At 41.3% G+C, this 23240-nt stretch overlaps 1 protein-coding gene across 4 annotated transcripts in view; it reads right to left on the minus strand.

Moving 5' to 3' along the window:
- Positions 1–23240, minus strand: part of PPARGC1A (PPARG coactivator 1 alpha) — a 361917-nt gene that overhangs the window by 49304 nt on the left and 289373 nt on the right. For 2 of the 4 annotated variants that reach the window (XM_085577743.1, XM_021554414.4), the window contains exon 2: positions 12384–12563. In XM_085577743.1, coding sequence (XP_085433869.1) covers positions 12384–12563 — 180 coding nt within the window. Of the gene's footprint in view, positions 1–12383; positions 12564–17593; positions 17937–18406; positions 18575–23240 lie in introns of those variants that run through there. The other 2 variants (XM_021554418.4, XM_085577742.1) reach the window with 2 other exon arrangements.

A 23240-nucleotide genomic window follows, 5' to 3' on the forward strand; every position in this document is an offset into this window, starting at 1 on the left:
AGACACATGAGAGGATTTTTGTCATCTCTGTGAATTTGGTTTGAGGAAAAATCCAAGCGGAATGAAACTGTGGCAAACATGTAGCATTCTAGTGATGGAGTGTAGCTGGAGTGATCATGCAGGAGAGAATAATGGGAGATCAAGTGGAAAGGTCCAGTTTGAAGTTCCTGCTATGTGCATAGTGCCCTGAGAAGGCAGCATTCCTGGATGTTTCAAGCTGGAAAGACCAGTACCCACAAAAGCAATTTATTAGGAAGTTTCTGACATGCATATCTTTAAGAACATACATACATCATTTTCAAAGACATGGTTTAGGAAATAGGAGCTATTACAGGCTTAAATTTAGGGGCATGTCTCTTTCCTTCTTTAGCTGTAGGCTTAAAAATCAAAGCTTCAAAAGTCTAATCTTGTGAGAGATCCTGAATGAGAAAAACCTCTGCACACCATAATAAGCCCTCTTGGGTCTAGATTGAGTCCAGAGAGGCAGCTCAAATACATCTGGACAGCATTCACAAAACTGCACATGCCAGGAGCAGTTCCGTAAAGTGATGCTGATGGTCCATAAGAGAATTATCCCCCTGTGGTCTATGACCTCTGATCATACTGGATTTGAACTGACCACTGTGGAGACCCTGACGTGATTCCAGTTGCCGTGGAGATTCCTGGAAATCATATTTGTCTGTAGACGACATAGCCAAATAGTCCTTCCCTGCACAGTTCTGAAAACACAATACAGAGATGCTAACTAACTCTGCAGGAACCTCTTTGGTACATGATGGTCATTTTTAGCCAGAGCTCAAGCCCAGTAGGATCCCAACTCACTCTTCCAGATCTACTCCAGTCGCCCCTCATCACTTTCTTTGTGCGCCTGTGCTCCTCTGAGAGAGAGGTTTTTCTCTCTCTCAGAAGAGAGCCTAGGAGGAAGATTAATATTGAGTGAAAGCTATTAAATCCCCCCACAGCAGCCATCAGCATTATGCAGATGCATACATATGCTCCTTGCAAGAGCTCGCCCTGATCTGGCTGTACCAGAGCTAACACACCCTCTCTGACCAGTTACAAAGGGACTAGAGCAACTTCCAAATGATAGCATATCTTAGCCTCCTAGTCTTCTGTGGGCTTTTGTCCAGTTGAGTTTTTAAATTTTTTTAAATTTAATTTTCTTCTTCATTTCAGGTTTGGAGATAAATAAGTTTCTATGTTGGGATATACTACTTAAGGCAGCTTCTGCTTGGGTTTGGTATTCCCACATCATATTGGCACAACTGCAGCTCTGACCTGTGTTATTTCCTGGACTAGGCAAGCTCAGCAGGCTGTAGCTGCCTCCAGCTGTCTGGGAGGAAGAGGAGTCTGGTTAAAGAGCAGTGCTCACATACCTCCAAAGGAAAGATAAACTGGGTTAATCTTCACTTACAAACCCCAAGGACCAGCTCTTTTCTTCTTTCACTAACTTTGCGACTTCCAAGGACTTCAAAGTGCACACCATAAAACTGGGATGGGCTGGTCACTAGTACATACAGCCTCTCCCCCTACTACAGAGTTTTTAGGCATTATCACAAAACAAGTAAATAAACACAGTGTTTAACAACTGAAGGGGAAAAAAAACCCAAGAGTTTGCCTGAGCATCACAACCAAGGAACTTTGCATGCCAACTACTAAAAGGCCACATGGAAGTACTGAAATGAACCTTAATTCATGATATGAGATTTTCAGAAGGGTTAGGTATCCAGTGACAATGTTTAAAAAGTAAATGCACAAAGCAGTAATATGCCTCCAGAACTGTAACAAAAAGATGGCATAGAAAGTTATGCATTATGGATGATTTAGCAATATCATAGATAGCAAAGGCTCCAGCAAAAAGAGTGAAATCATCCCTATCTTTCCATTTGTCGGCAGAATTTTAACAAGGGGCTCCTGGGAGCTCTTGGGGGCTCTTCCATGGCTCAACAGACAAATTAACTCATCAAAGGGAAGGTAGGGATGATTAACTAACAAGAGCCCCCTCCAGCTCATCACTGGTACATGGTTATTTCACCCAGATGGTGTTCACCTACCTGAAACTGGTAATGACAGTCTCAGATCGGATTTACAGAAAAACATAGATAATAAGGTGCCGCAAGAGTGACATGATAGGAGTTATTGGTCTGTGATGCTCCAGACTGCACCAGAGGCAGCAGAACTGTTTTGTAATGCTAGTCTCTGTTTTGTAATATTATCTTCTCCACCCAAGAGATTTCCTGCTGCAAATGGGAGACTTGGTCTTCAGAGAAGCATTTGACCTGACCCTTCCTATAGGAGAGTGGGATCAACGGCAAAGAAAATGACAAGACGTGCCAACACTCCCATCACACACAAGCAGAAACACTTTGACACCCTTTCACTGGAAATGGATGAATGTTTCTGCAGTGTTAAGGAAAAAAATCCACAATTTTTTTGGCTTTTTCCCAGATGCAATTGATGTGACAATTGCCAATGTTTTGCCTGATGTCTTCATGCTAATGTGAAGAGTGATTGTTGGGCTTTTAAGGACAGCCAACACAGCCAAGAAAATCCACACCACTCCTGGTGAGAAAAAAAACAGTAAAGCAAACACAAAGTCAGAAAAAGAATTTCAAAAATGCATACGTTTCCCCCAGACAAGTGAAAATAAAAGCCTATTGCTCCTTTGTGTATGCCTGGAGGGTCAAATGCTAACAGAGCATTTCCAACCAGAGGTCAGGAAGCATGCATTTATGTTTTGTTTATGAAAATAATTGCATAGCATCCGTTTCAACCTGACTTTACCGTTCCACTAGTCCAACAAGACTCTGAAAATGGACAAGCTCAGTACCTGTGGAAACTAAAATTAGCCCAAGAAGTAGGTTTCCTTATATGAAAATTTGTCATGAACACCAAGGCCAGATTGTGAACCTTTGACTATCACCCATCTTCCTCTGGGAAGGATTTGGCAGTAACAGGCTTCTAGCTCTACCAAGGCATGTCTCATAGAAACTCCGTAGCTGCTTAGGACTATGGGCTAATATTTTCAAAATGGGATCAGAAACTCCTTACCAGTACTAATAAAGTAATTTCAAGTAGGGAAGAAGCAGCAGCAGAGGAATACAGAAATACTTCCTCAACTTCTTGTTCCATGTAGTCCTTCCTGAACAGGCTGGGTTGGGCCAAATGGCCTCTTGAGATCCCTTTCCATTTCAACCACTCTGATTCTGCAAAGCCCTCCCCTGCTCCAAGTTCATTCTTGATCCTTCACCACACACACTGTCACCTGCACTACCTGGCTGCCTACCTCACCCAGAAGCCCTCATAAAGTGGATACCAAACAAACCAAAGATCCTGTTCACTTGGCCTGGTAGAGTGGAGAACATGACTGCTAGATCTACCTAGCCAAGTGATACATATTTACAAGCCAAAAAAAAACCAAACCAAAACAAAAACCAACCCCCAATACTAGAAGACTTCTAAAACTCTTGTAGTACCTGCTTTCCGCTTCTTGTCACTGACTTTGTGAAATATGCAAGCCTGCAGCATTCTCACCAAATTAAAAATTCCAGTGAGATGTCTCACTTCCTTAACATTTATTACCTAAGGTCTCTGATGCACTTTCTGAATTGCTATGTCACTGCTTATACAGCAACATGGGAGAAAAAAACCTGATTTTTTTGCAAAGGTTTTGGAGTACTTACAGAAAGATTTTTTTGTCCTCCAGGAGAAACTACCATTCCAGGAGAAAACTTAGAAAATTCTCATTGTTTCTTTTAGCAGCTTATGTGAAGTTCCTCTGACCAAACCAATTCTCCAGATAACCATTATCACCACCTCCCTGACAAGAGGCAAGAAACTTTTTTAGGCCAATTTCTCTATTTTTATTCAAGTGTATCTCCTGTAGGAGAGATCTGCAGTCCCTCACACCATTTGATGGTGGTCCCTCCAAATCCTGAAAAGATTTAGTATCACTGAGCCTTCAAGGAGCAGCTATGGCAGCAGCCAGAAGTAGAAGTTCTCCCTGCCCATTTGACACCTCCAGCCCCACAATATGCCTGGAAGGGATGATCCTCCTAAACTTTATGCAATAAGCTGGATGGCTGCGAGCAGTTCAGGCAGCTCAAACCTGTCATAAATCAACAAGGCAACAACACTTGCCTGAGGCAGCCACCGCAGCTCCTCGCAGAAAATACTCTTCTCCTGATTATCGTCTTAGTGATTAGGAGTACCCATTATGGACCAGCACCCCATTGTGTTACTCACAGTAAAGCACAAAAGCACAGATGTGTGTGAGGAAATGGAAGTATTATTCTAGTGCATCACACGGCTCACGCTTCATGACAACACCAAAATCTCAATAGGTTTTGGGTTTGTGCTTTCATAAACAAAACCCAGTGATTACTGCATGTGGTAAAAAGCAAACTCCAATCATGGCCCTTCAGACTCATCACCGCCACAAAGTGCTAATTAATTTCTCAATCATTATGAAGCAAGACTGTTGCTCTGTTGTGTCAGAACAGAAAATTCAGCCAGAGCAACCATCTATGTGTTGCAAAGGGGATGATTTCCACCGAGACCTGAACCCAGCCTCCACGGCTGAGTGTGCCTGCACACACAGTCAGAGCTCCATGCCTGCCAAGGCTGCAGCCCATCACTTACAAAGGCACTAGGATCCTGTCTGCACCTGCACAAAGCTACCAAAATAAAAATTAAGACACTGGAGAGAAAGAGGCCTATAAAGCTGGCAGGGGGCACTCTTCCAGAAAGGCTGCAAATTTCCAGTGCATCTGAGGATTGCCCAAGTAGTACAACAAAAGCTACAAGTAGGTAAATTTTCCCAGACACACATAAACTCTTCTTGGTATTTTTTTCCTGTTCACAGGACAAAAACCAGTTCATTATGATTCAATAACAAAACTTTCTCCCTGCAACAAATATGCTCTAAGCAATTTCCTCCTCCTGACCTACACATGCACAATAGGTTAGTGGCACTAAGGAAAAAGAATTCCTAAACGAAGACTTGTAATAATTTTATCCTTCTGTAATAGCAAGAGGCAGAGTTAATGTTAAGTGGGATGGGGCAGCAGGGAAAGAGCATGCCAGGGTTAAGATGGACTGTTTAGTAGCAATTAGCAATGATGCATTGAGCAAAAATAGTAACAATGAAAAAAAAAAAAAGTTACGCTGGAAACAAAACCATTAACGGAAATAAATTTAGCATAACCAGTTAGCATTTGTCTATGAAAGGCAAACTTTCTGTTGCTGTTGGTAAACCAAGGGGGAATTAAAAAAAAACAGAAGAATCTTATCAGAAATATTTACTTCCCACTAACAATCAGTCTGGGATTGTTTTTCTAACAAAAGACAGAGCTACTGTCCCACATTTTTGTGACCCTCTCTGCAGTTCCAGGGAGAAAATATTTAGTTCAACATTATTGTAAGCTAGAATATGGCTCTATTTATGTGACAAGTTGACAACATACAATTTCATGCTTGTTGAACTGATCTGTGTTATATATTCACTGTGAATATTATGAAGCCTCACCATTATAAATATGAAACAGTATACACTTATTCAAAATAACTCCAGCAGTAGCAATTTATAGCTCGGTTGTTTGTGTGCTTATGAAGTCCAAACGCCACCTTAAGAAGCTGCATCTCACTAAAACAGATGTGGAGTGTGACTGTGACCGAAGTGGATTTAAGATGACCTCTGTGAAAGGAGGCTATTACATTTTTGTTTGTATGGCAGCTGACACCAGTTCATATTTAGCTACGTAGCCAGTGGGAACACAGTGTAACACAGTGTCCTCAAGGGCTGGTTTTAACACAGGCCAAGACATTCATCTAATGACCTAATTAGTTTACTAGTGTTCTGGTGAGTGCTAGCCTTCCCTCTAAGAAAAAGCACAGGTGCCCTACAGAGCAGCAGCACAGTGGGCATCTCAAGCCATGGCTGCTCTAGGTGAAATGGCTCCTTAATGGGATCGTGAAGCGGATCAGTCACATTTTCTTGACTGCACCTGGGGAAGAGTCTTGGTGGCCACATACATCAAAAAATAAACTCTCAAAGCAATTGGTTTTTTGCTCATTTGTGACTTCTTTCCTGCCTGAAGGTTTCAACCAATGTGCCAGGTGGTTCTTGCATTAAAGCATTGTAGTTTGTCCAAGCAGGAATGAAAAAGGGAGCAGCAGCACACCTTGTTAACACTAGATACAGAGCATTTGCATAAACTCTTTCCAATTACATAGCAGCTGGTTCAAGTAAAATAAATTCCACTTACTGCTTGAGCCTTTTTAAATGTCAGCATAGCTAATCATAGATTATCGTTTACATACATCATCCCACATAGACAGGATGTTATTGTGCTGGTCTCCTATTTAGCAGAAGTAGAGCCCTGAGTCAGGCCACGGACTGGTTAAGGTAATGCATTCAAACACACAAGAAATGTGCCACTGCTCCATTAGGAGTATAAAAAGTCCAGCACTTTTGTCAAGTGTCTGCTATCTTCTTTCCCTGGAAATGAGGGTCTTCTCCTAGTTTCACAAGTAGGTTTTATGATACATTGTTACCTTTTATCACCCTTATAAAGTTTCCTATCCCAAATCTGCATCTTTTGCCTTTTATGTTTATTGTTGTATTAAACCTATGATGTCGTCTGCTTTACTACTAAATCTAACCCATAACCACATACTGTACTTTCATTTCTCTAGGACCTCAGTAGGTCTTACCTGCTTGCTTTTATGATCTCTTATGAACTGTTAGGAGTAACAACTTGCAGGAATGTTTGTAAAGTCATCTCAGATTGAACTCAGCCTTCCCCTTTTTTACCATACAGCGATATCCTCTGCAATTAAATCCAATTTGCCATAAAAGCAGTTCATTACAGGCTGCATTTTAGAAGGACACAAGTTCCCAAATACCCAAATGCATGTGCTTATCATGTAAAACATTCAATCTGCATGAATCTGAATTTCAAAAAAGCCTACTTATTAGAGCAGGAAAGTACATGTTGATACAACTTGGTCCTGTGTTGCTTCCAGATTCACCAGTATGCTCTACACTACTGGCCAGAGCTATTTGGTTCATGCCCTCTGGGGCCTCAGACAGGCTGCTATGTGGTGCACACAATCACAGTCCTTTCAAGCACTTTGATAAGCTTTATTCTGCCATTATGCCATCTAGAACATTAAACACAATGTTTAAGTTCTATGTTAAATCACGATCAGCTCCTATTAACTGTTCCAAGCTCCTCATTTTTATCAACAGTTACTTTATTAAATCCTTAATAATATAGATGGAATAGTTAGTTAATTTGTGTGTTGAGCCATGGATGTTAATTTGTAAACATAATAACATACTGCAATCATTTGCATAATAGCATTTTAATCTTTTTAGTAAAAGCTGTAATTCCCTACAAAGTACGCTGCAGTAGAAACTAAGTGACTATTGGTAATAATAAAAAAGGCCTTAAAATTCTGATCCTATTATAGTGTTGGAACATACCCAAACTGCTACCATAATCTCTGAAATGTTACTGTTCTCTGATTTAGGTGTCTGTGTCAAGAATAAAAATGAAGTATAACTGGTAGCAGTAGACTATTTCCTAAATGTAATTTAGTATTCACTAAGCACCAGCACTTTGCAAATAGCTCTGAGGCTTTCCTTCAAAGTTCAGAGCTCTAGCTATGCATATTGTGTGAGGTACACCATGCAGCTCACCTCCAGCCTCTGTTGTGCTGAATAGATGGCTATGATAAATCATGCTGATTTGGCACTGAAGGGCATCAGCCATCAAGGATTTGACTACTACGTCTTTTTTTTTTTTTTCCCTGAGATTGTATCTCCTTGAACTGCCTGCCCTGGGCTCATAGTTTTGGAGAAAATTAAAAAGTGGAAAAATGCTAGGGAAGGCCACTACAGAAAGTCTATATAGGATCAGTTCTCTGGAACCCATTAACAGCAGTCACAAGACTGGCAAAGAAAACATTGGTGGTTGTTTAAAAGTCAGGCCAAGTCATTTTACGCAAGATCTGGTAATTCATTAATCAATCTGGATGCAAACCTTGAATGAATAACCTGCAACGGTGAAAGAGACTGGCAGCACCACAGAACATTAGGGATTTTATAATCTGAACCAATGCAAATTACTCTGGTGATGTTTAAAGCTTCCCTCAACACTCATCATCTCCCTGATACAACCCCTTCCAAATAAATAAGAAATCATTTATCTCCATGCATTCCCCTGCTGCCAGGGGAAAGACAGACTGCATTTCATTGTGTATTTCTTTCTCTCCTCACATTCTCATTGCTTGTAATACATCCCTTTTTGGCAGTCTACAATAAAACATAGTTATCTTTTTAGGCTTTCTAAATAAATACATGGCACATAGAATGGCCTTGAGAAGTAACCTGGGATACACCTATATAAAGCAATTAAAAACAAAGTCATCAAATATTGTGAGCATCACTTTTTTTATTTATGTAAATAAATTAAACCTGCAGAAGGGCAAGCAATGTGGGTTTTTTAAAGTGTTTTTGAAGGCTAAAAAAAGTGTTTTACCAAGTACAAGATTTAGGATTTTACACAAGTTCACTGTAGTTTTACAGGTTATTGCCTATCTACAGGCTGAATTTTCTCTTACCTTCAGCTGAGTTATTTGTAAAAAATACCAGCAAAGAGAAACACCCACTGTAGATATCTTCCCTTTCCATAATGCTCGGCAAGGATCATAAATTATTTTAAATATGACTAATCTTACATGATATGGTACAGAATATTTCAAGAAGCCTCAAGGGACAACAGCTTTCATGAACAAAAAGCTTTCCCACTCATGACACATCAAGTTGTATGTTTGTTCACAATTTCACATCGCATTGGCTTTGAGAATGAAAATTTAACCATTTTGATTTTCTGAAAGTAGCCAAATTTAATTTTTTGCAAATACAATTTCTTAAAGTCTAGCTCTTCACAAAAAAACAAATTATAAAAATGAATGGTGCAGTGAACCATCTAAATAACCGGTCTTGGGTGACTTGTTAACTATTCACTTGCATGAACTTGTGTCAATAGAGAACAACCTGAGGGGCAAGAACTCCTTCATTTTATCTTTTCAAACAACAGGCAAACAAAATTAGGTGAAAACCAGAAGATATCGAGCTGTGAATGGAAAGAAATCACCTAATTCATACTGTACATAAGTACAAACATGGTAAGAAGAGCCTCTGTGCTGGGACAGTACAGGCTTGATTTGGGACGTGAGCAGAATGATGCAGTGATGAATTAGGTGTGTCTGCAAAATATTGGCATGTTTTAATCCTTGAGTGAAGGCCAGTATCTCATCACACCTAAGCGGATGAGAGCGGGGATTTATACTTAACACTTACATACTATCTAGACTAATTGGACCTTTATCTCACTTGGCTCCTGGTTGCTACCATAACTATTAATAATTTCCAGTTCATGAGACTCCCTGTGCCACTAAGCTTGTGGGAGCTCAGCTCAAGTGAGCTTTAAGGAACATAATTTGCAAAAAGATTGAAAATTCACTTTATGAAATACAAACCTTTCATTAAAAAAAAGTGCATCAGAGATACTCGGGAACTTTGTAAAGGGCTTTTGGACACTGTCCCTCACATAGACAATGCCACATATACTGCATTAATACCTCAAAGGAGAGCATGTTTCATTCAAGGCGAGCTTTGGCAATGTACTGTACAGCTTGTGAAAGTAATGCTGCTTGTGTACTTCACATCATTTGCTTGATATTCTGGTTCCTTCCTTTCCACCCCAAATAGGCTGTATTCCTATTTTTGTATGACAATGCCTCATCTGGAAGCTTAAGTTAGATAAAACATACTACTCCCACAATGACAAGAGAGGAAAATAAAAGTAAAAAAAAAAGCACAAAAAGACATTAATTTCTTTTTTAAAAAGCTATTGAGGCTCAGTATGGAAAAATCTAGTGATTACTAAATGAGAAACTGCACAAAACTTCCATTCTCTCAGCTAAAACAAATAGTTTCCCACACAGTATGTGAGATAGTCTCTGGAGGAAGATGACATCTTCTTCTGATCTTGAGCACCCCCAGTCGTCACATTACTGAGCGGCAGAGGCAAAAAATAGTGCAAAGTATCCAGCTGCACAGTGGAGAATGGGGACAGGGTTAATGTATGGGAGAAGAAAATAACTGTCTTGTTCCCATCTTCCTAGGCCAAGCAACCAAGAAATGTAAATACAACACTCTAAGAAGCTGAAAATAGTCTAATTTTGCACTGCAGTATTGTAAAATACCATTAGGGCACAATCTGTCCCTACAGGTAAGTATGGGCCAAGCTGTGATGAGACAGCAGCCTGCAGCTGAAGACAATGAGAGTGAGGAGAGAAAACAAAATTTGTGTGTTAGGAAAGAAGCTGCATATTTCATTTCCAAACTATTACTTCTGACCTCTTACTTGCTGTGTAGATTCATTCCCCCAGCATTGCCCCTGTCTCTCCACACATGTCCCTGTTTCTTCGCACCAGGGCAGCTCATCCTCAGACAGACCCAAACTTGCCCATGAGATGTTGCCCCTGTTACCATCTCCCAGTGAGGTTAACTATCAGCCTATCTGGTCACCCTGCTGTTTGCAACATGCTTCAGAACAGGAATTGTTTCCTACACAAGGTGTGTAGGGGAATGGTCACTACCTATCTGAGACAACTTTATACTCAGCAGCTGTGGCCATCAGAGCAGACAGGCAGTAACACACAGAACAAGAAATGAAGCCAAGTTCCACTGGTTTTACTGGAATAATTTGTATGCTTAGATTTGGTAAATACATAATTGTATTACTTATCTGGAACTTACACTTTTAAAGTCTGCATCTTGAACTGATTTTTCCTAAAAGAAAAGGCTTCTGCATTTGGTTTTTGATGAATGTGGAAAAAATGTGTCCTCAGTTATAAAAAAAGTAAAACAAGTCTCCATCGCAGTCGTTGCAAATGTGGACCCTGCCCCGCTGCCACCACCAACGTGCCCTACCCTGCCTGAGGCAATACAACTGCAATTCAAGAACCAGACAGGATTTGGAAACTTTGTAAAACAAAGTGTGAAACATTATACAACTAAAGAAAAAAAGAGGGCCTGAGCACAAAGCTTTGTAGGGATGATTTGATTAAAATAAAATTAATTCCAAGTTACTTGGATTTAAGTTACAGAAACTAAACGGAGAAGACCAGTTTCTGCTATCAATTACACTGGTTTAAATCCAGAGCAATTCATCTGTATCAAGGAGATTACTGTGAGTTTAGAGCAGTATACAAAGGAAGGAGAATTTTATTTAGGACATCACATCCTAGGTAGGCATTTTACTATACCATTTCAGTTAATTTTTTCCAGCCTTTAAAATTCTACCATGATAATCCGGGGCTTTCCGGAACCAGCGGGCTAGCTGTACTTCCTGGAGCTGTAGTACTTGGCGTGTGAGAAATAGCACCCAGAGCTTTCTTCTGTACAAGGTCTTCCTGCCAGCTAATCAATTTATTGTTCAATTTCCCAGTCAGTGAACGATCTATGGCCTCTCCTATCAACAGGGAGGGAAGGAGGTTAGAGTTTAGGAGGGGCATGGCTGCCCGAAACCACAAGGTTTTATGAATTATGAAGGTTTTACACAACAAAAGAAAGAAAACCCAAGACAGAGATAAAGAGACAGTAACCCTCCTCTCGTACACCCTAACCCCCAATGCACAGTTGGAAAGAAAACAATTAAATCCCTCCTATCACCCTCTCACTTTTACTTTTAGACTACCCACCACCAGGAGATCTATATGAAACATCAGAACATTGAGCGACTGATGGTCCTCCCTGCCTTCTCTGCCACATTCACCCTTCCTCTTGCCTGTGCATAAACAAATTGCGGACCTCTTAATTTGTGTGCAGCTAACTTGCTCAGTAAGGCTCTGAGTGGTAAAAGCCTTTACTAGAAATGTTCCAGCTACTCATCAGCTAGCTGCTGTGCAGCACTCTGCTTCTTGCCGAGGAATTCAAGTGGAAGACAACAAACAAGCTTCAACTTCTGTTTTGCTCTGTAGCTGACAACAGTGCAACTCCTCATCATGACACCACAGGGCAGTGTGCTCTACGTACTCTTTTGCTGCTTTCTCTCAAAAATCACAAGCTCCATTTAAATCCTTTTAAGACTTTCACCCCCACACCCTTCAAATCGCAGGTCTCGTTTTGATCATGAGGATTAAAGGAACCAGTCAGAACCCGTAATACATCAGCAGTTTTCTTGTCTCTTAATGGCGGAAAAATAATAAACTGTTGTCCACCAGGCTAATAAAAAAAAAAAAAAAGCAAACCAGGAAAAAAAGCAAGCAAGGACTTTGCAACATGCACTTGCATCATCTTGCTTTACCTCGAATATATTGGCGGGTTCATTGCTGTACTGATTGGAGATGATCTCTGACTGGTCACTGTACCACTTGAGTCCCCCCAGAAAGCTGTCCGCATCCAGGTCGTTCACATCGAGTTCAGAGAGGTCAAGTTCTGGGAGATCTGGGCAAAGAGGCTGGTCTTCGCCAACCAGAGCAGCACACTGCAGGATACAGCAACACAGAATACTTTCATTAATTACCAGGAATCTATTAACTAATATCATGTGATAAGAATTAAGCCTCAATTAAGCTATGACACCGGGTCGCTAGGATTGACTTTGTTTTCTGAAAAAAGAAACACATATTGTTTGGTCATTGTTAGGTCTAACATAGGTATGTAAAGGGGCAGAGAAAACAGCAGGGCATAAACTGCCTTCTTCATCACATCTCTGTCCAGGGAAGATGACCTTCCTTCTCCCTATGCCTTTTGATAATGACCATATTCAAAGCTTTAAATCCAACAGCAGAGGCCGAAGCATGGCCTTGTTCTCCTTTCAGAGTGAACCAGTGCAGGTAGAAGTTACAGATGAATACCTCTGGGCAAGGTCTGTCATGCACTTCCTCATACATTCAGGTTAAAGAGGCACAGCCTGTTACAGCCTTCAGCCCTGGAGGCTAGTTCAAGCTGGAGACAGTCACGCTTTCACTTCTACAGAATCTTACTGTAATCCTTATAGCCACTCGTGATGGTGGCTATCATATGGGCATAAAAAAAGTATGGGCTAGTGACACTGCTGTGCTCTTTTCCTGATGCACAAACCACAGCCACCCAGGTTTGCATAAGGCTCCTGGCAACCAAAGTGTGGCCTGAAATATCCCTATATTCTCCTCTCAGTGATGGACATAGTTAGTTCATGCAGCCTTTCAACTGCTTGGTGTGAACACATCTATTATCCGAGCCGGTTTCCTAAATATCCCGAGAGAGAAGCTGTACTCAGAGAACTAAATGGGTTTTCCTCTTCTAGCAGCCTCTAATTCAGTAATCGTAAAAGAAGGTCTATGAAACATTTTGGTTGAGGCAGTAAACAAAGTTTAGTCTGCAGGAATCCTCTTCAGCAGCGCAAAATGTTTTTGTCTGCACAACTTAGGAAGAGAGTGAGGATAAATAAAAACAAACCTGGAAAAAGTGTCCTTTTATATGCCACTATGAAGCTAGATAAGGTATTGACTGACCTACTAAGGAAGAAAAAATTAATAACGCACATCCACTTCAACACAGCAATTGAAATGTTAGAGTATCCACCAAAACCATTTCCTAATTATAGAAAACATGTACTAACAGTTTGGCAAATAGCTGAGTCCCATATGTCAATGCTGCTCAATTAAGCAATTCCTACTGCACTGTACCATGTATCCCTGTAACTCATCTCCAAACATCTACATCGATATGCCACGTTGCAAAGCACACGTGGAGCTGCAGAGGCACTAGGCGCTGAATGGTTAAAAGTCATCTAAAGTCAACTGAGTCTAAGGGCATCTACTGCATTTCTAGCACTGCGTTAAGGACGGCCAACAGCAGCACCTCCGAAACTCCTGTCACTCTGCGTGGCTTGAATGATTTCCCAACTTCTATTTGGACTGAAGCGAATGGAGAAAACGCCACTTTCTGAAGGCAGATGTCTGTAGGGCACTAACAGTGTCCATAGGTGTGAATTGCTCAATACTGGTTATGTCCCTCTTGCAAGGACTGCCTTTAACAACAGTGTAAGCGAGAGCTGCTGAAGGTGCTTTTCATTTATGTTTTTGTCCCTGGAATCTCGGTGTGTCTGCAGTGCATGGGCTGGATGCAGCAGTGCAGCCATGAGCAAAGATTTTGTCTGCTGGCACAAAGACTTGGTGCAGCTGGTGTGAGCTATAATTTACCTGACAACTTCTACGTCTACCAGGACACTACAAGATAATCATAGAGTAGGCCAAGAGGCAAGGAAGCTGAGAGGCTGCAAAACGAGACTCCCAAATAGCAGTTGTTTTCCTTCCTATTATTTAAGGGGCCGTAAAACCCAAAGAAGTCAAAATCACACTTAAGTAATGTTAACTTTTTTTTTTAAATCATTTTTTTTACCATTATTTTGAGTGTAAGACAAAAAAAAAAAAAATAGAGCATTTCCTCTTCTTTACTGCAAGACACAACCTTCTGGCAGCAATCTTATAATACAGAGATGACCTTTTTTGATGCTTGGCCGAAATCTCTGATCTCATTAAAGGATAATCTAGTTTTTGACTGAAAAGGTAGATTCTCCGCATCATTCTCAGGTTTGTGTTCTGGAGGTCAGTAGCTTATAACTGATGCCATAGACTTCTAAAGTATCTTGCTGATCTGTTATTGCTTTCATTTATAAAAATAGCTTCACCCTGTGAACCACCTACTTAAACATGTTTACTTTTGGTAATCTGCATTTTTAAGTTCCTACAATGGGTTTTTGAAGCAAGACAAATAATGGCATTAAAAAAAAATCCTGCTTATCACAGCCTTCATTTACCTATAGTGACTAAAATGTCACCTAAAAATGTAACTGCTGAAATAAAGTATATATGCCTTGCCAATGTTGATATGATAATAAAATCAATGTTTCTGAATATGACATTATGCTCCTGAGCACACAGAGCACATTAATCTGAGACACATTAGCAGCAAGTGTTCCTGTTATTAATTTATATTTGGCCTTTGGATGATGCCAGATTTAACACTCCAAGTCCTAAAACTGTCCTCATCTGACACGCTGATATTTGCTGTTTGCCTATACATCTGTAACAGGTGCACCTGAATTGCTAGCACACATTTTACTGTCTTCCCACTGTTACTTGATATGATAGTTATTCCATAACTATAGCCCTAATTTTACAGTAACATTTAGGAGGATAAAGCAGTCACTAAACACAAAAGGCTAATTACTGTGTGTTACTTCACTCCAACAGACCTTTTTTCTCTTAGTTCAGACGCAAACAGTAAATTAGCTTAACTGCACTGATGGTAATGAATCATTATAATTAAGTATAATTCTCCATTAACCTTTTGGCTGTTTTTGTGCCTTTGAAGGTAAATTAAAAAAAAAAAAAAAGAAGAAGAAGAAGACTGGACTTATGCCATATTAATTATATTAATGAAAATATAATCTTTGCTTTATTTTTAACAAGTTTTTCAAAGTGCCAAGGGGATGAATTCAGGAAAGAGAGACTTGACAAAATGTGTGTCATGTGGATTCTCTCTATCAATCTTCACAACCTTACTGTACATCACCTTCATTAAGCTGTGAAGCACTGGGGACGCTGATCAGCTACAGTGATGCAGGCCTTTATTAAACAACACACCGTCCTGTCATTATGTGAGCGAGAATATAATACATTTAACGTTGACAGCAAATATTAATGATTCAAGAATGAAAGCTGCCTCCAGTGCTTGCTGCTTGCGTTATTTTAGCTCAGTAAAGGTGATCCCCTGAGCCAAAGCAGCACGCAGATGCTAGTGTTGCTACAGGAAGTGCAATGCAGGAGCACACTGGCAAAATCCTACCCACAGTTAATCCATCCACCACACAATTAATATTAAGATCAAACTCTTTTTTTGGTTCTTTTTTCTTCTCTCTGCACTATGAAAAAGTCATTGACATAAATTATCTATTCTGTTACTAGCTTGAAATTACTGCAGGAACTCCAGCGATTAAAATAAATCTTCACTATTTCCATATAACCTGGTTCCTCAATCAGTTCCTAGCAGCGTTAAGAATAATACACGATAGAAAAATGAAGCTGTGGCAGCTGAGACCCATGCTACAAGCCAGACAACAACCCACAGGATACTCCAGCTACTCAGAAACAATTAGGACTTTGGAGCCAGAAAGTCATCCACTTACTGCCTTGACTCATAATAGCTACAGGACATATGAATTATCCATATCTATTCCACTTTACCAAGAAATCAAAACAAGATAAGACCAATTACAATATGCAAACAGAAATCTGTGGATACAATGTCAAGCTGCAAATATTTAAAACATGACAAAACTACTTGAGAATGCACACACATGCTCTGCCAGATAGGAAAAATTTACTGGAGAACATGGAAATGGTTCACTTTAGATGGGTAGCTCTCTACAGCATGAACATCTTATTTAAAAAGCATTGCCTGTAACCTGTTTTTCCCTCCCCCATTGCCCAAGGGAAGCATTTTAAGCACTTATTCCAAGCCTGAATCCAGAGGATTAGTTCCTTTGAGCAGGTCTGTATTCGGGATTCCTCTTCATGGGGTCCAAAGAAAGTTTGCCTCGCTTCGCAAGTTGCCCAAACTTTCAGTTAATGCTCCATTTTGCTGAATGCAAATATGCAGAAATCCTCAAACCTCACATTATACTCCGGAGATTACCACGGGGCTGCTTGCCTTTTTAATTTTTTCCTTTATGAATTGTAGCCAGCAGAAGCTGTGGATTTGATGTATTGCCGTCTATTTTTACACAAGCAGCAGCAGCAGCGGCAGCAGCAGTTCACACAGTCCTGCATAAACTCTATTCTCATGGTTCGTCCTGTTGTCTCTGCTGTCCAGTGGGATTTAACCATTTCTTGGACTACTCAGATTGACTGCAAACCCTGCTCTACCAAGCATTAGCTACAGCTTCAGTATTCCAATACCACAAGTAGCAGGGAAACGTCTCCTTCCAGAAATCTCTTTTAAAAGCATCTAAAGCCAAACAACAGGGTATTCATTCCTGTGTGCATATTTGTATTCTGCAGCTGATAAACAAAGAAAAAGCCTTCGACAGAGCATAGTGAAACAAGGAATTAAAATATGAAGCCACGAGTTAATTATAACTTTTTTTTTTTTTTTTAGAAATATTAGTCTTATTCTAAATAAACATGGCATTTTTCCAACCAGGCCACTGACTGCCACTGGAAACGCCACTTCAGACACCGATTCATATCAATATCTTAGAGCATAAATATTGCATATGACGGGAAAGCGAGCCAGAGGCACATGAAAATAGTTTCCAACTGCAGGAGATACTATACTGATGACAGGAGCTCAGCTTTGATTTGCTCAAGGCATCGCAGAGTAACCTTAAAATAGCAAACTTGGTGGAGTTAAGATAAGATAGGGACTTGTTTGCAAAGTGCGCTGCCTCGGCCGTCCCGGCGGTGCCTGCCGAGCGCGGCCCCGCCGCTGCCGGCCCCCACGGCCCCCACGCCGCGCAGCGCTCACCTCGAGATCACTCCATACAGAGTCCTGGTTGCACATGTCCCACGCCATCCAGCTGCGGAGCGACGGCAGCAAAGCTGGCAAACTACAGTCCAGAGGCAGGCAGGCGGGCAGCAGACACTCATGCAGGCAACGAGACCCTCTCTGAGAGTGAACCGAAGGCACCTGTCTTACTACTGTTCCCCGTCACATGACAAAGCTATTAAAAAGTAGGCTGGGCTGTCACTCATCCAGCCTTCTGGAGCTGGATCCAGCCCGTGACGTCAGCCAGGGGCAGACCCAGCCTCAAGTGAAGTAAATCTTTGCAAAACCCGCTCAGACCTCGGCGGCCGCGGCGACGCGCTGCGATTCAAAGCACACTTCCACGCCACACCCCCGGAACGCTGCTCCTGCCGTAGCGCAGCTCCGAGCCCTCCCCATCCTTTTTAATTTCTCAGCTTGCTTTGTCTTCCCCCCACACCCCAGCACACGATAAGCCGTGCTTTTAAGAAAGAAAAAGTGAAGTGGCTCCCAGCCGAGCCGCAGCCGGCGTGCTCCGAGTAGCCCGAGCACCTTTCCCATGCCCCCCGCCTCCGTTTGGAGAGGCTATCCCAGACTTCGGCAAAAGTTACGCCGCCTCCCAACATTTTCTTTTTGCACTCGGGGATTTTGCACCTCCCCGAGTATTTTGGTTAGGTTATGGTTTCTCACAGACAATTGCAACTCAAGTTAGTTTTTCCACGGTAAATATATCGGCATCCCGCCGCCCCCCCCCTCCCCCAGCATTTCTCTGACATGGACTCAGCATCTATAAAAAATGTTGTACCGTTATCTCACCTGCTCCGAGGGGGAAGCCTGATCCCGTTCCCAGATGGATTACAGCGCTTCGAGCTGCTCTTTAATCACTGCCCCGTCTCGGTGCATTCCCCAGGAAACCACGGCTGTGACAAGAGCTGCCTCCGTCCTGCCCACCGCCGCCCTGACCCCCGCCCGCCTCGGCAAGCGCCTCAGGGCGCACCGCTCTGCCCTCCCGACCTGAACCCGGTGCTTGTTCACTGAAAATAAATTAATTAACGATCTCTTGCCGTGTGAAAATCCAGACTCACTGTTAACACCTGTCTTCCCGTCAAAGCCTTTCCCAGACAATAGCGGCTGCTGCAGGTGCAACTGGTTTAAGATGCCCCTTAGCATTGCGTACAGAACAAATTCCATGAAAAAAGCTGAACTGCAAATTGTTGTCCAGAACAGGGAAAGAAAACCCCCAAAAAAGGTCTTGTTTAACTAGCCCCACCTGCCTGCTTATTGTCTTAAGCTGCATTTTTTTTTAATTATCTGGGTGCAAAAATTCTTGCGAACTGTAAATGCTGGCTCCCTTGTGCTGGGCTACCAGTCAAAGTTACAAAACTATAGCTTATCATCCTCCATGCCATGAAATATTCATTTTCATTGTTATTTGCAAACTTGAGTATTCTAAAGACTAAATGAATTCAATTATTATACAAGGCTATGGCAATTTTGCTGTGAGGAAAAAAAAATAAAGAAGTACAATTCTTGAAATAGCCTTTTCCCCACAGACACTGGAACCTTCAGAAATGGTAGGAGGTCTCAGATATATTCTTAGCTTATTTGTGTTTCCTTGTAATTCATTATTGCCAGTCCTGATAAAATGTACATTTTTCTGAGCTTGTGCTTAAGTTGCAAATCACATCACACTGTCATATTTTCACCAAGCACTGATGACAAAAATGGCATTGTTTCTACTTTACTTAATTTAAAAAAAAAACCACAGCAAAATACCAAATAACTACAGAAAGCCTTTCCTACAAATAATTAAATGAACAGTATTGCTTTGCTCTCAAAAAAAAAAAAAACAAACCCAAAAACAACCAACCAAACAAAAAAAACCACCACCACCAAAACCACCCCCAAACTAATTTCCTTCCCAATTATATGCTGATTTAATGATAAAACTGCAGTAAATTATTAAGATCTGTGGCAAAGGTGAGTACCTCTACCCCTTGAACATTCAACTGTGAAATAATACTGGGCACCTGCCTACCTGGAGTACAGTTGGTTCTTATTAATTATTATCTTTGGATCCATGGTTGGTGGAATATTCTCCTTCAATACCTACTTATAATTGTGTTCATTGACTGTGCCGAATCCATCATCTGGGTTTGGTTTTTTTTTTTTTTTTTTGAAGTTTCATTCACACCTTTTATAGAAATGTATTTACACTGGAACATTTCATATTGCTGTTTTGGATATTGTGACCTGCTCATGTTGTTTCTATTTTCTACATTTCCACTTGAATGCTTTCCCTTCAAATTAGCAAGTTAACTGATAAATATAAACTGTGACCTTAGTGGTGCTCTCGCCATACAAGCTTTAGAGACTGAAGAACTTCTCTAGTGCAGTATAAACAGAGCAACCAAAAGTAATAATTACAGACCCCCAGAGCTTTTCTATGGCCATGTCCACATTACAGCTTGAACTTTTCTGGCAGTTCCAGTGTTACCTGGCAGAGACGCAAAGCCAAACTCCATCTAAAAAAGACTGAGATTTCAACAAGGGTTCCACATTGCTTGGGATGAATTTTAACTGAAGTGTCTAACCCCAGCCACAGTATAAATTTACCCGCTAGGATCTTTTTTTCCCATGTTTTACTGTGGGTTTTGAGTACGGTACCCCAAGGAGGAGAAAAACAAGGAAGACAGCTGCAGTGGTGGTGCCCTTTGGAAACCACGCAGCCTTCGCATATGCAAATGAAGCCTGTGAAACCCAGCCAGCACCTAAGCTGCTTCCTCAAAGGAAACTTTGTCTTCTGAACATTCCGTAGAAGCTTTAGCAATGCTCTTCCCTCTGTTTTGACAACACTGAAGAATTGCACAAACATCTTTTGTGGGGCAATATCTGAGCACATACACACATGATATTTGGTTCCATAACAAACACATACAAAGAAAACTCTCCTACAGCTGACAAAGTCTGCAGGTCCATTTGACACAATCTGCCCTGTTAAAATTTCCTTTATCAGACCACCTCTTCAAACACTGAATTTCCCCTATTTTCAGGTTAGTTTGTACCAGGTCTCAGTAATTTCTAAATTTTGCATTTTCTTCTTTAAGGGCCATGATTCAAGAAAGTTCTGGTAAGCCTTCCAACAACATTTGGGCACTAATTCCCAAATCCAGATACATTTCTAACAGGACTGGAAGGTACAACTGCCTGCAACAACAGGAAATACAATCAAAGACCAAAACCTTCAAGCCCTCTGTCTTTGACTTTTTCCTGGATTCAGCAATCATTTTATCCTCCTCTTTCACCCACATTTTTTGGCTATGGGTAAGGTTTTTTATTCCCTGTAATTTAGGTTTCTCAAAGAAGCTACTGATTTTGGAGACTTTGTGACCAAAAATTAGTCCCTTGATTAGAGACTGAGGAAGAAATATTTTCTTTCCTTGCCCCCAAGACTGTGGTACTTGCTGATTCTTGGATAAGTTTGCTACTTTCCTAGGGGAGTAAGGACAAGCAAACTTGTACATAAAAATAGTGCTGAAGTTTCAGACAGATGAGGTTTGCAAATCAGTTCTCACATCAACTCAACCCTTTCTGCTCAACTCTCCAAGAGTTACAGCAAAAGATCAGCCAATGCTGTATATAAAACTGCACTCCAAAGGTGTGTTTGTGTGAATGGTGTTCTATATAAAGTATATGTACCCTATTAATTTTTTATTAAAAATCTTCCTTCTGTGCATCTTTACTCTTATTTTTTGCGCAGTCCTGTATTTGTTCTCCAGTCCACTGTCTCTGTTCCACTTCTATTTATTTGCTCTTTTTTCCCCCCTTTCTCATCTTTTTTTCCTTATTTATCCAGTTCATCCTACCCAGAATACACCCTCAATAGTGTAAGCCAGTGAATCAAACTCCTTGAACTCCTGAGCTCACTGGTGCAGTAATTCTACATTGGAATAAAGCCATCTGCTCTCTCTAGTTTTGTTAGGGCAGTTACGATCTGAATTTTTTTTAACAGAGAAACCCAGGGTAGTTCTCTGCACTAGCTCTCTGAAGAACTCAAGGGCCAAGTTAATTCCTGGCCCAGCTCTGGGTGAGAGGCTGCTGTCTGAGGAGCTCTATATTCGAGAGTCCAAAATAACTTTCTCCGAACAGCGAAGCATTACTGACATTACTGACACCAGGCTGAATTTTGCCACATCTGCCTCCACAGACTGAGGGCTCAAATAAAGAGCACTGAATGCCAGGGGAAATCACTTGCTTGTTCATGTGCAACTAGACCTGACTATGACTATTTACTATCAGTGCAGATTACCTGATTATCAGCGTTAACCAGGCTTGCAGACGTGCGACTCTTTGTAACTGGGAGCTTGTAGTAAAACCTTCCAGCAGTGTTCAAGTGAAGCAGGAGAATCACAGGTATCCATTACAAGAAATAATTTTTCCTATACCTCCCTGAACATCCCCTCTTTATAAGCATGTTTCACTTCCTCATTATTATAAACAAGAAAAACTAACCCACTCCAGCTGATTACATAAAAAATATATTTGTCATTTGTTTCCCTCCAACATTTGGAGTATTCTCCAGAACCTTCATTTGCTATAATTTGCAGAAAAATCCAGCTTGTCAGGCTTGCTAAAGGGAATATGAACAATGTCTTTCACTTGGGTGTTACTGTTTTTAGGAGGGCTGATCTATAAAAGAATATCTACATTTAATTTATAACCTCTATATGTTTGAGAAACAGAGCCATGTAAACACATCCGTTTCCTGGGGAGGCTGTGCTGCTGTCTGAGCACAGACACCCAGGCAAGGCAAGGAGACAGATTCCAGTTTTGCACTGTGTTGCAGGTTGGCAGAGCAGGCAGGACCACATCAAAATCGCAGACCGTTGCAGATCTTCATCATCTCTCCTTTACTCACCTCACTGCTGATATTTCCTTGGAACAAAAGAAGTCATAAAGTTCTTATTCCCTTATCCTTCCCACATTCAAGTCCCTGGGAAGAGACCAAAATTTGCTCATACCTGATATTATCAGACCCAAGGAGCTGGTTTTGGACATTCCTGTTCAGGGGTCTGGAACATCTGCCCCACTCAGAAGTTGTGCCCTTCTCCCACTCCCAGCCTCGTTGAGATGTTCATGCCCTTCTGACAACAAGCAATTGTCTTCTTCATGTTCAGCCACACAGGGCAGAACATGGAACACCCCTTGTATTTGGAACACTCTGCAGAACTCTGGAACACCCCACCCAGACCTTTCTCATTGCCCATATCACCATCCACCTTGCACCCTTTGCCCTGAGCACCTAGAGAATTACCCTGGAGCTCTTCTTCCCTGACTTGTTCATAGAATGCCAATCTAGTTTTTACTGACTTTTTCTGAGAGGGATCTGAAGAGGATGATTCTATAAGCAACCACCATGGATTTGTTATCTTAGGGTACAGAAAAGATTCTATACAACCATAAGGAAGTTCATGGGAGCTATCAGCCTTCAAAGCTACCAGCCTTCACTGAAGTGGCCACCCAGCTGTCACATTGCATTTGGGGTTTGCTTTGCCATCTGGCCATTCAGCCACCCAGACAGGGCCTCCCAGCCTGAAGGGGAGCTGTGATGCCCTGGCTGCCACAGCAATGCAGGAGAGGTTAGCGTGCT

Source organism: Lonchura striata, chromosome 4 (genome assembly GCF_050655825.1).
Source record: "Lonchura striata isolate lonStrDom1 chromosome 4, ASM5065582v1, whole genome shotgun sequence".
NCBI classification, from domain to species: domain Eukaryota; kingdom Metazoa; phylum Chordata; class Aves; order Passeriformes; family Estrildidae; genus Lonchura; species Lonchura striata.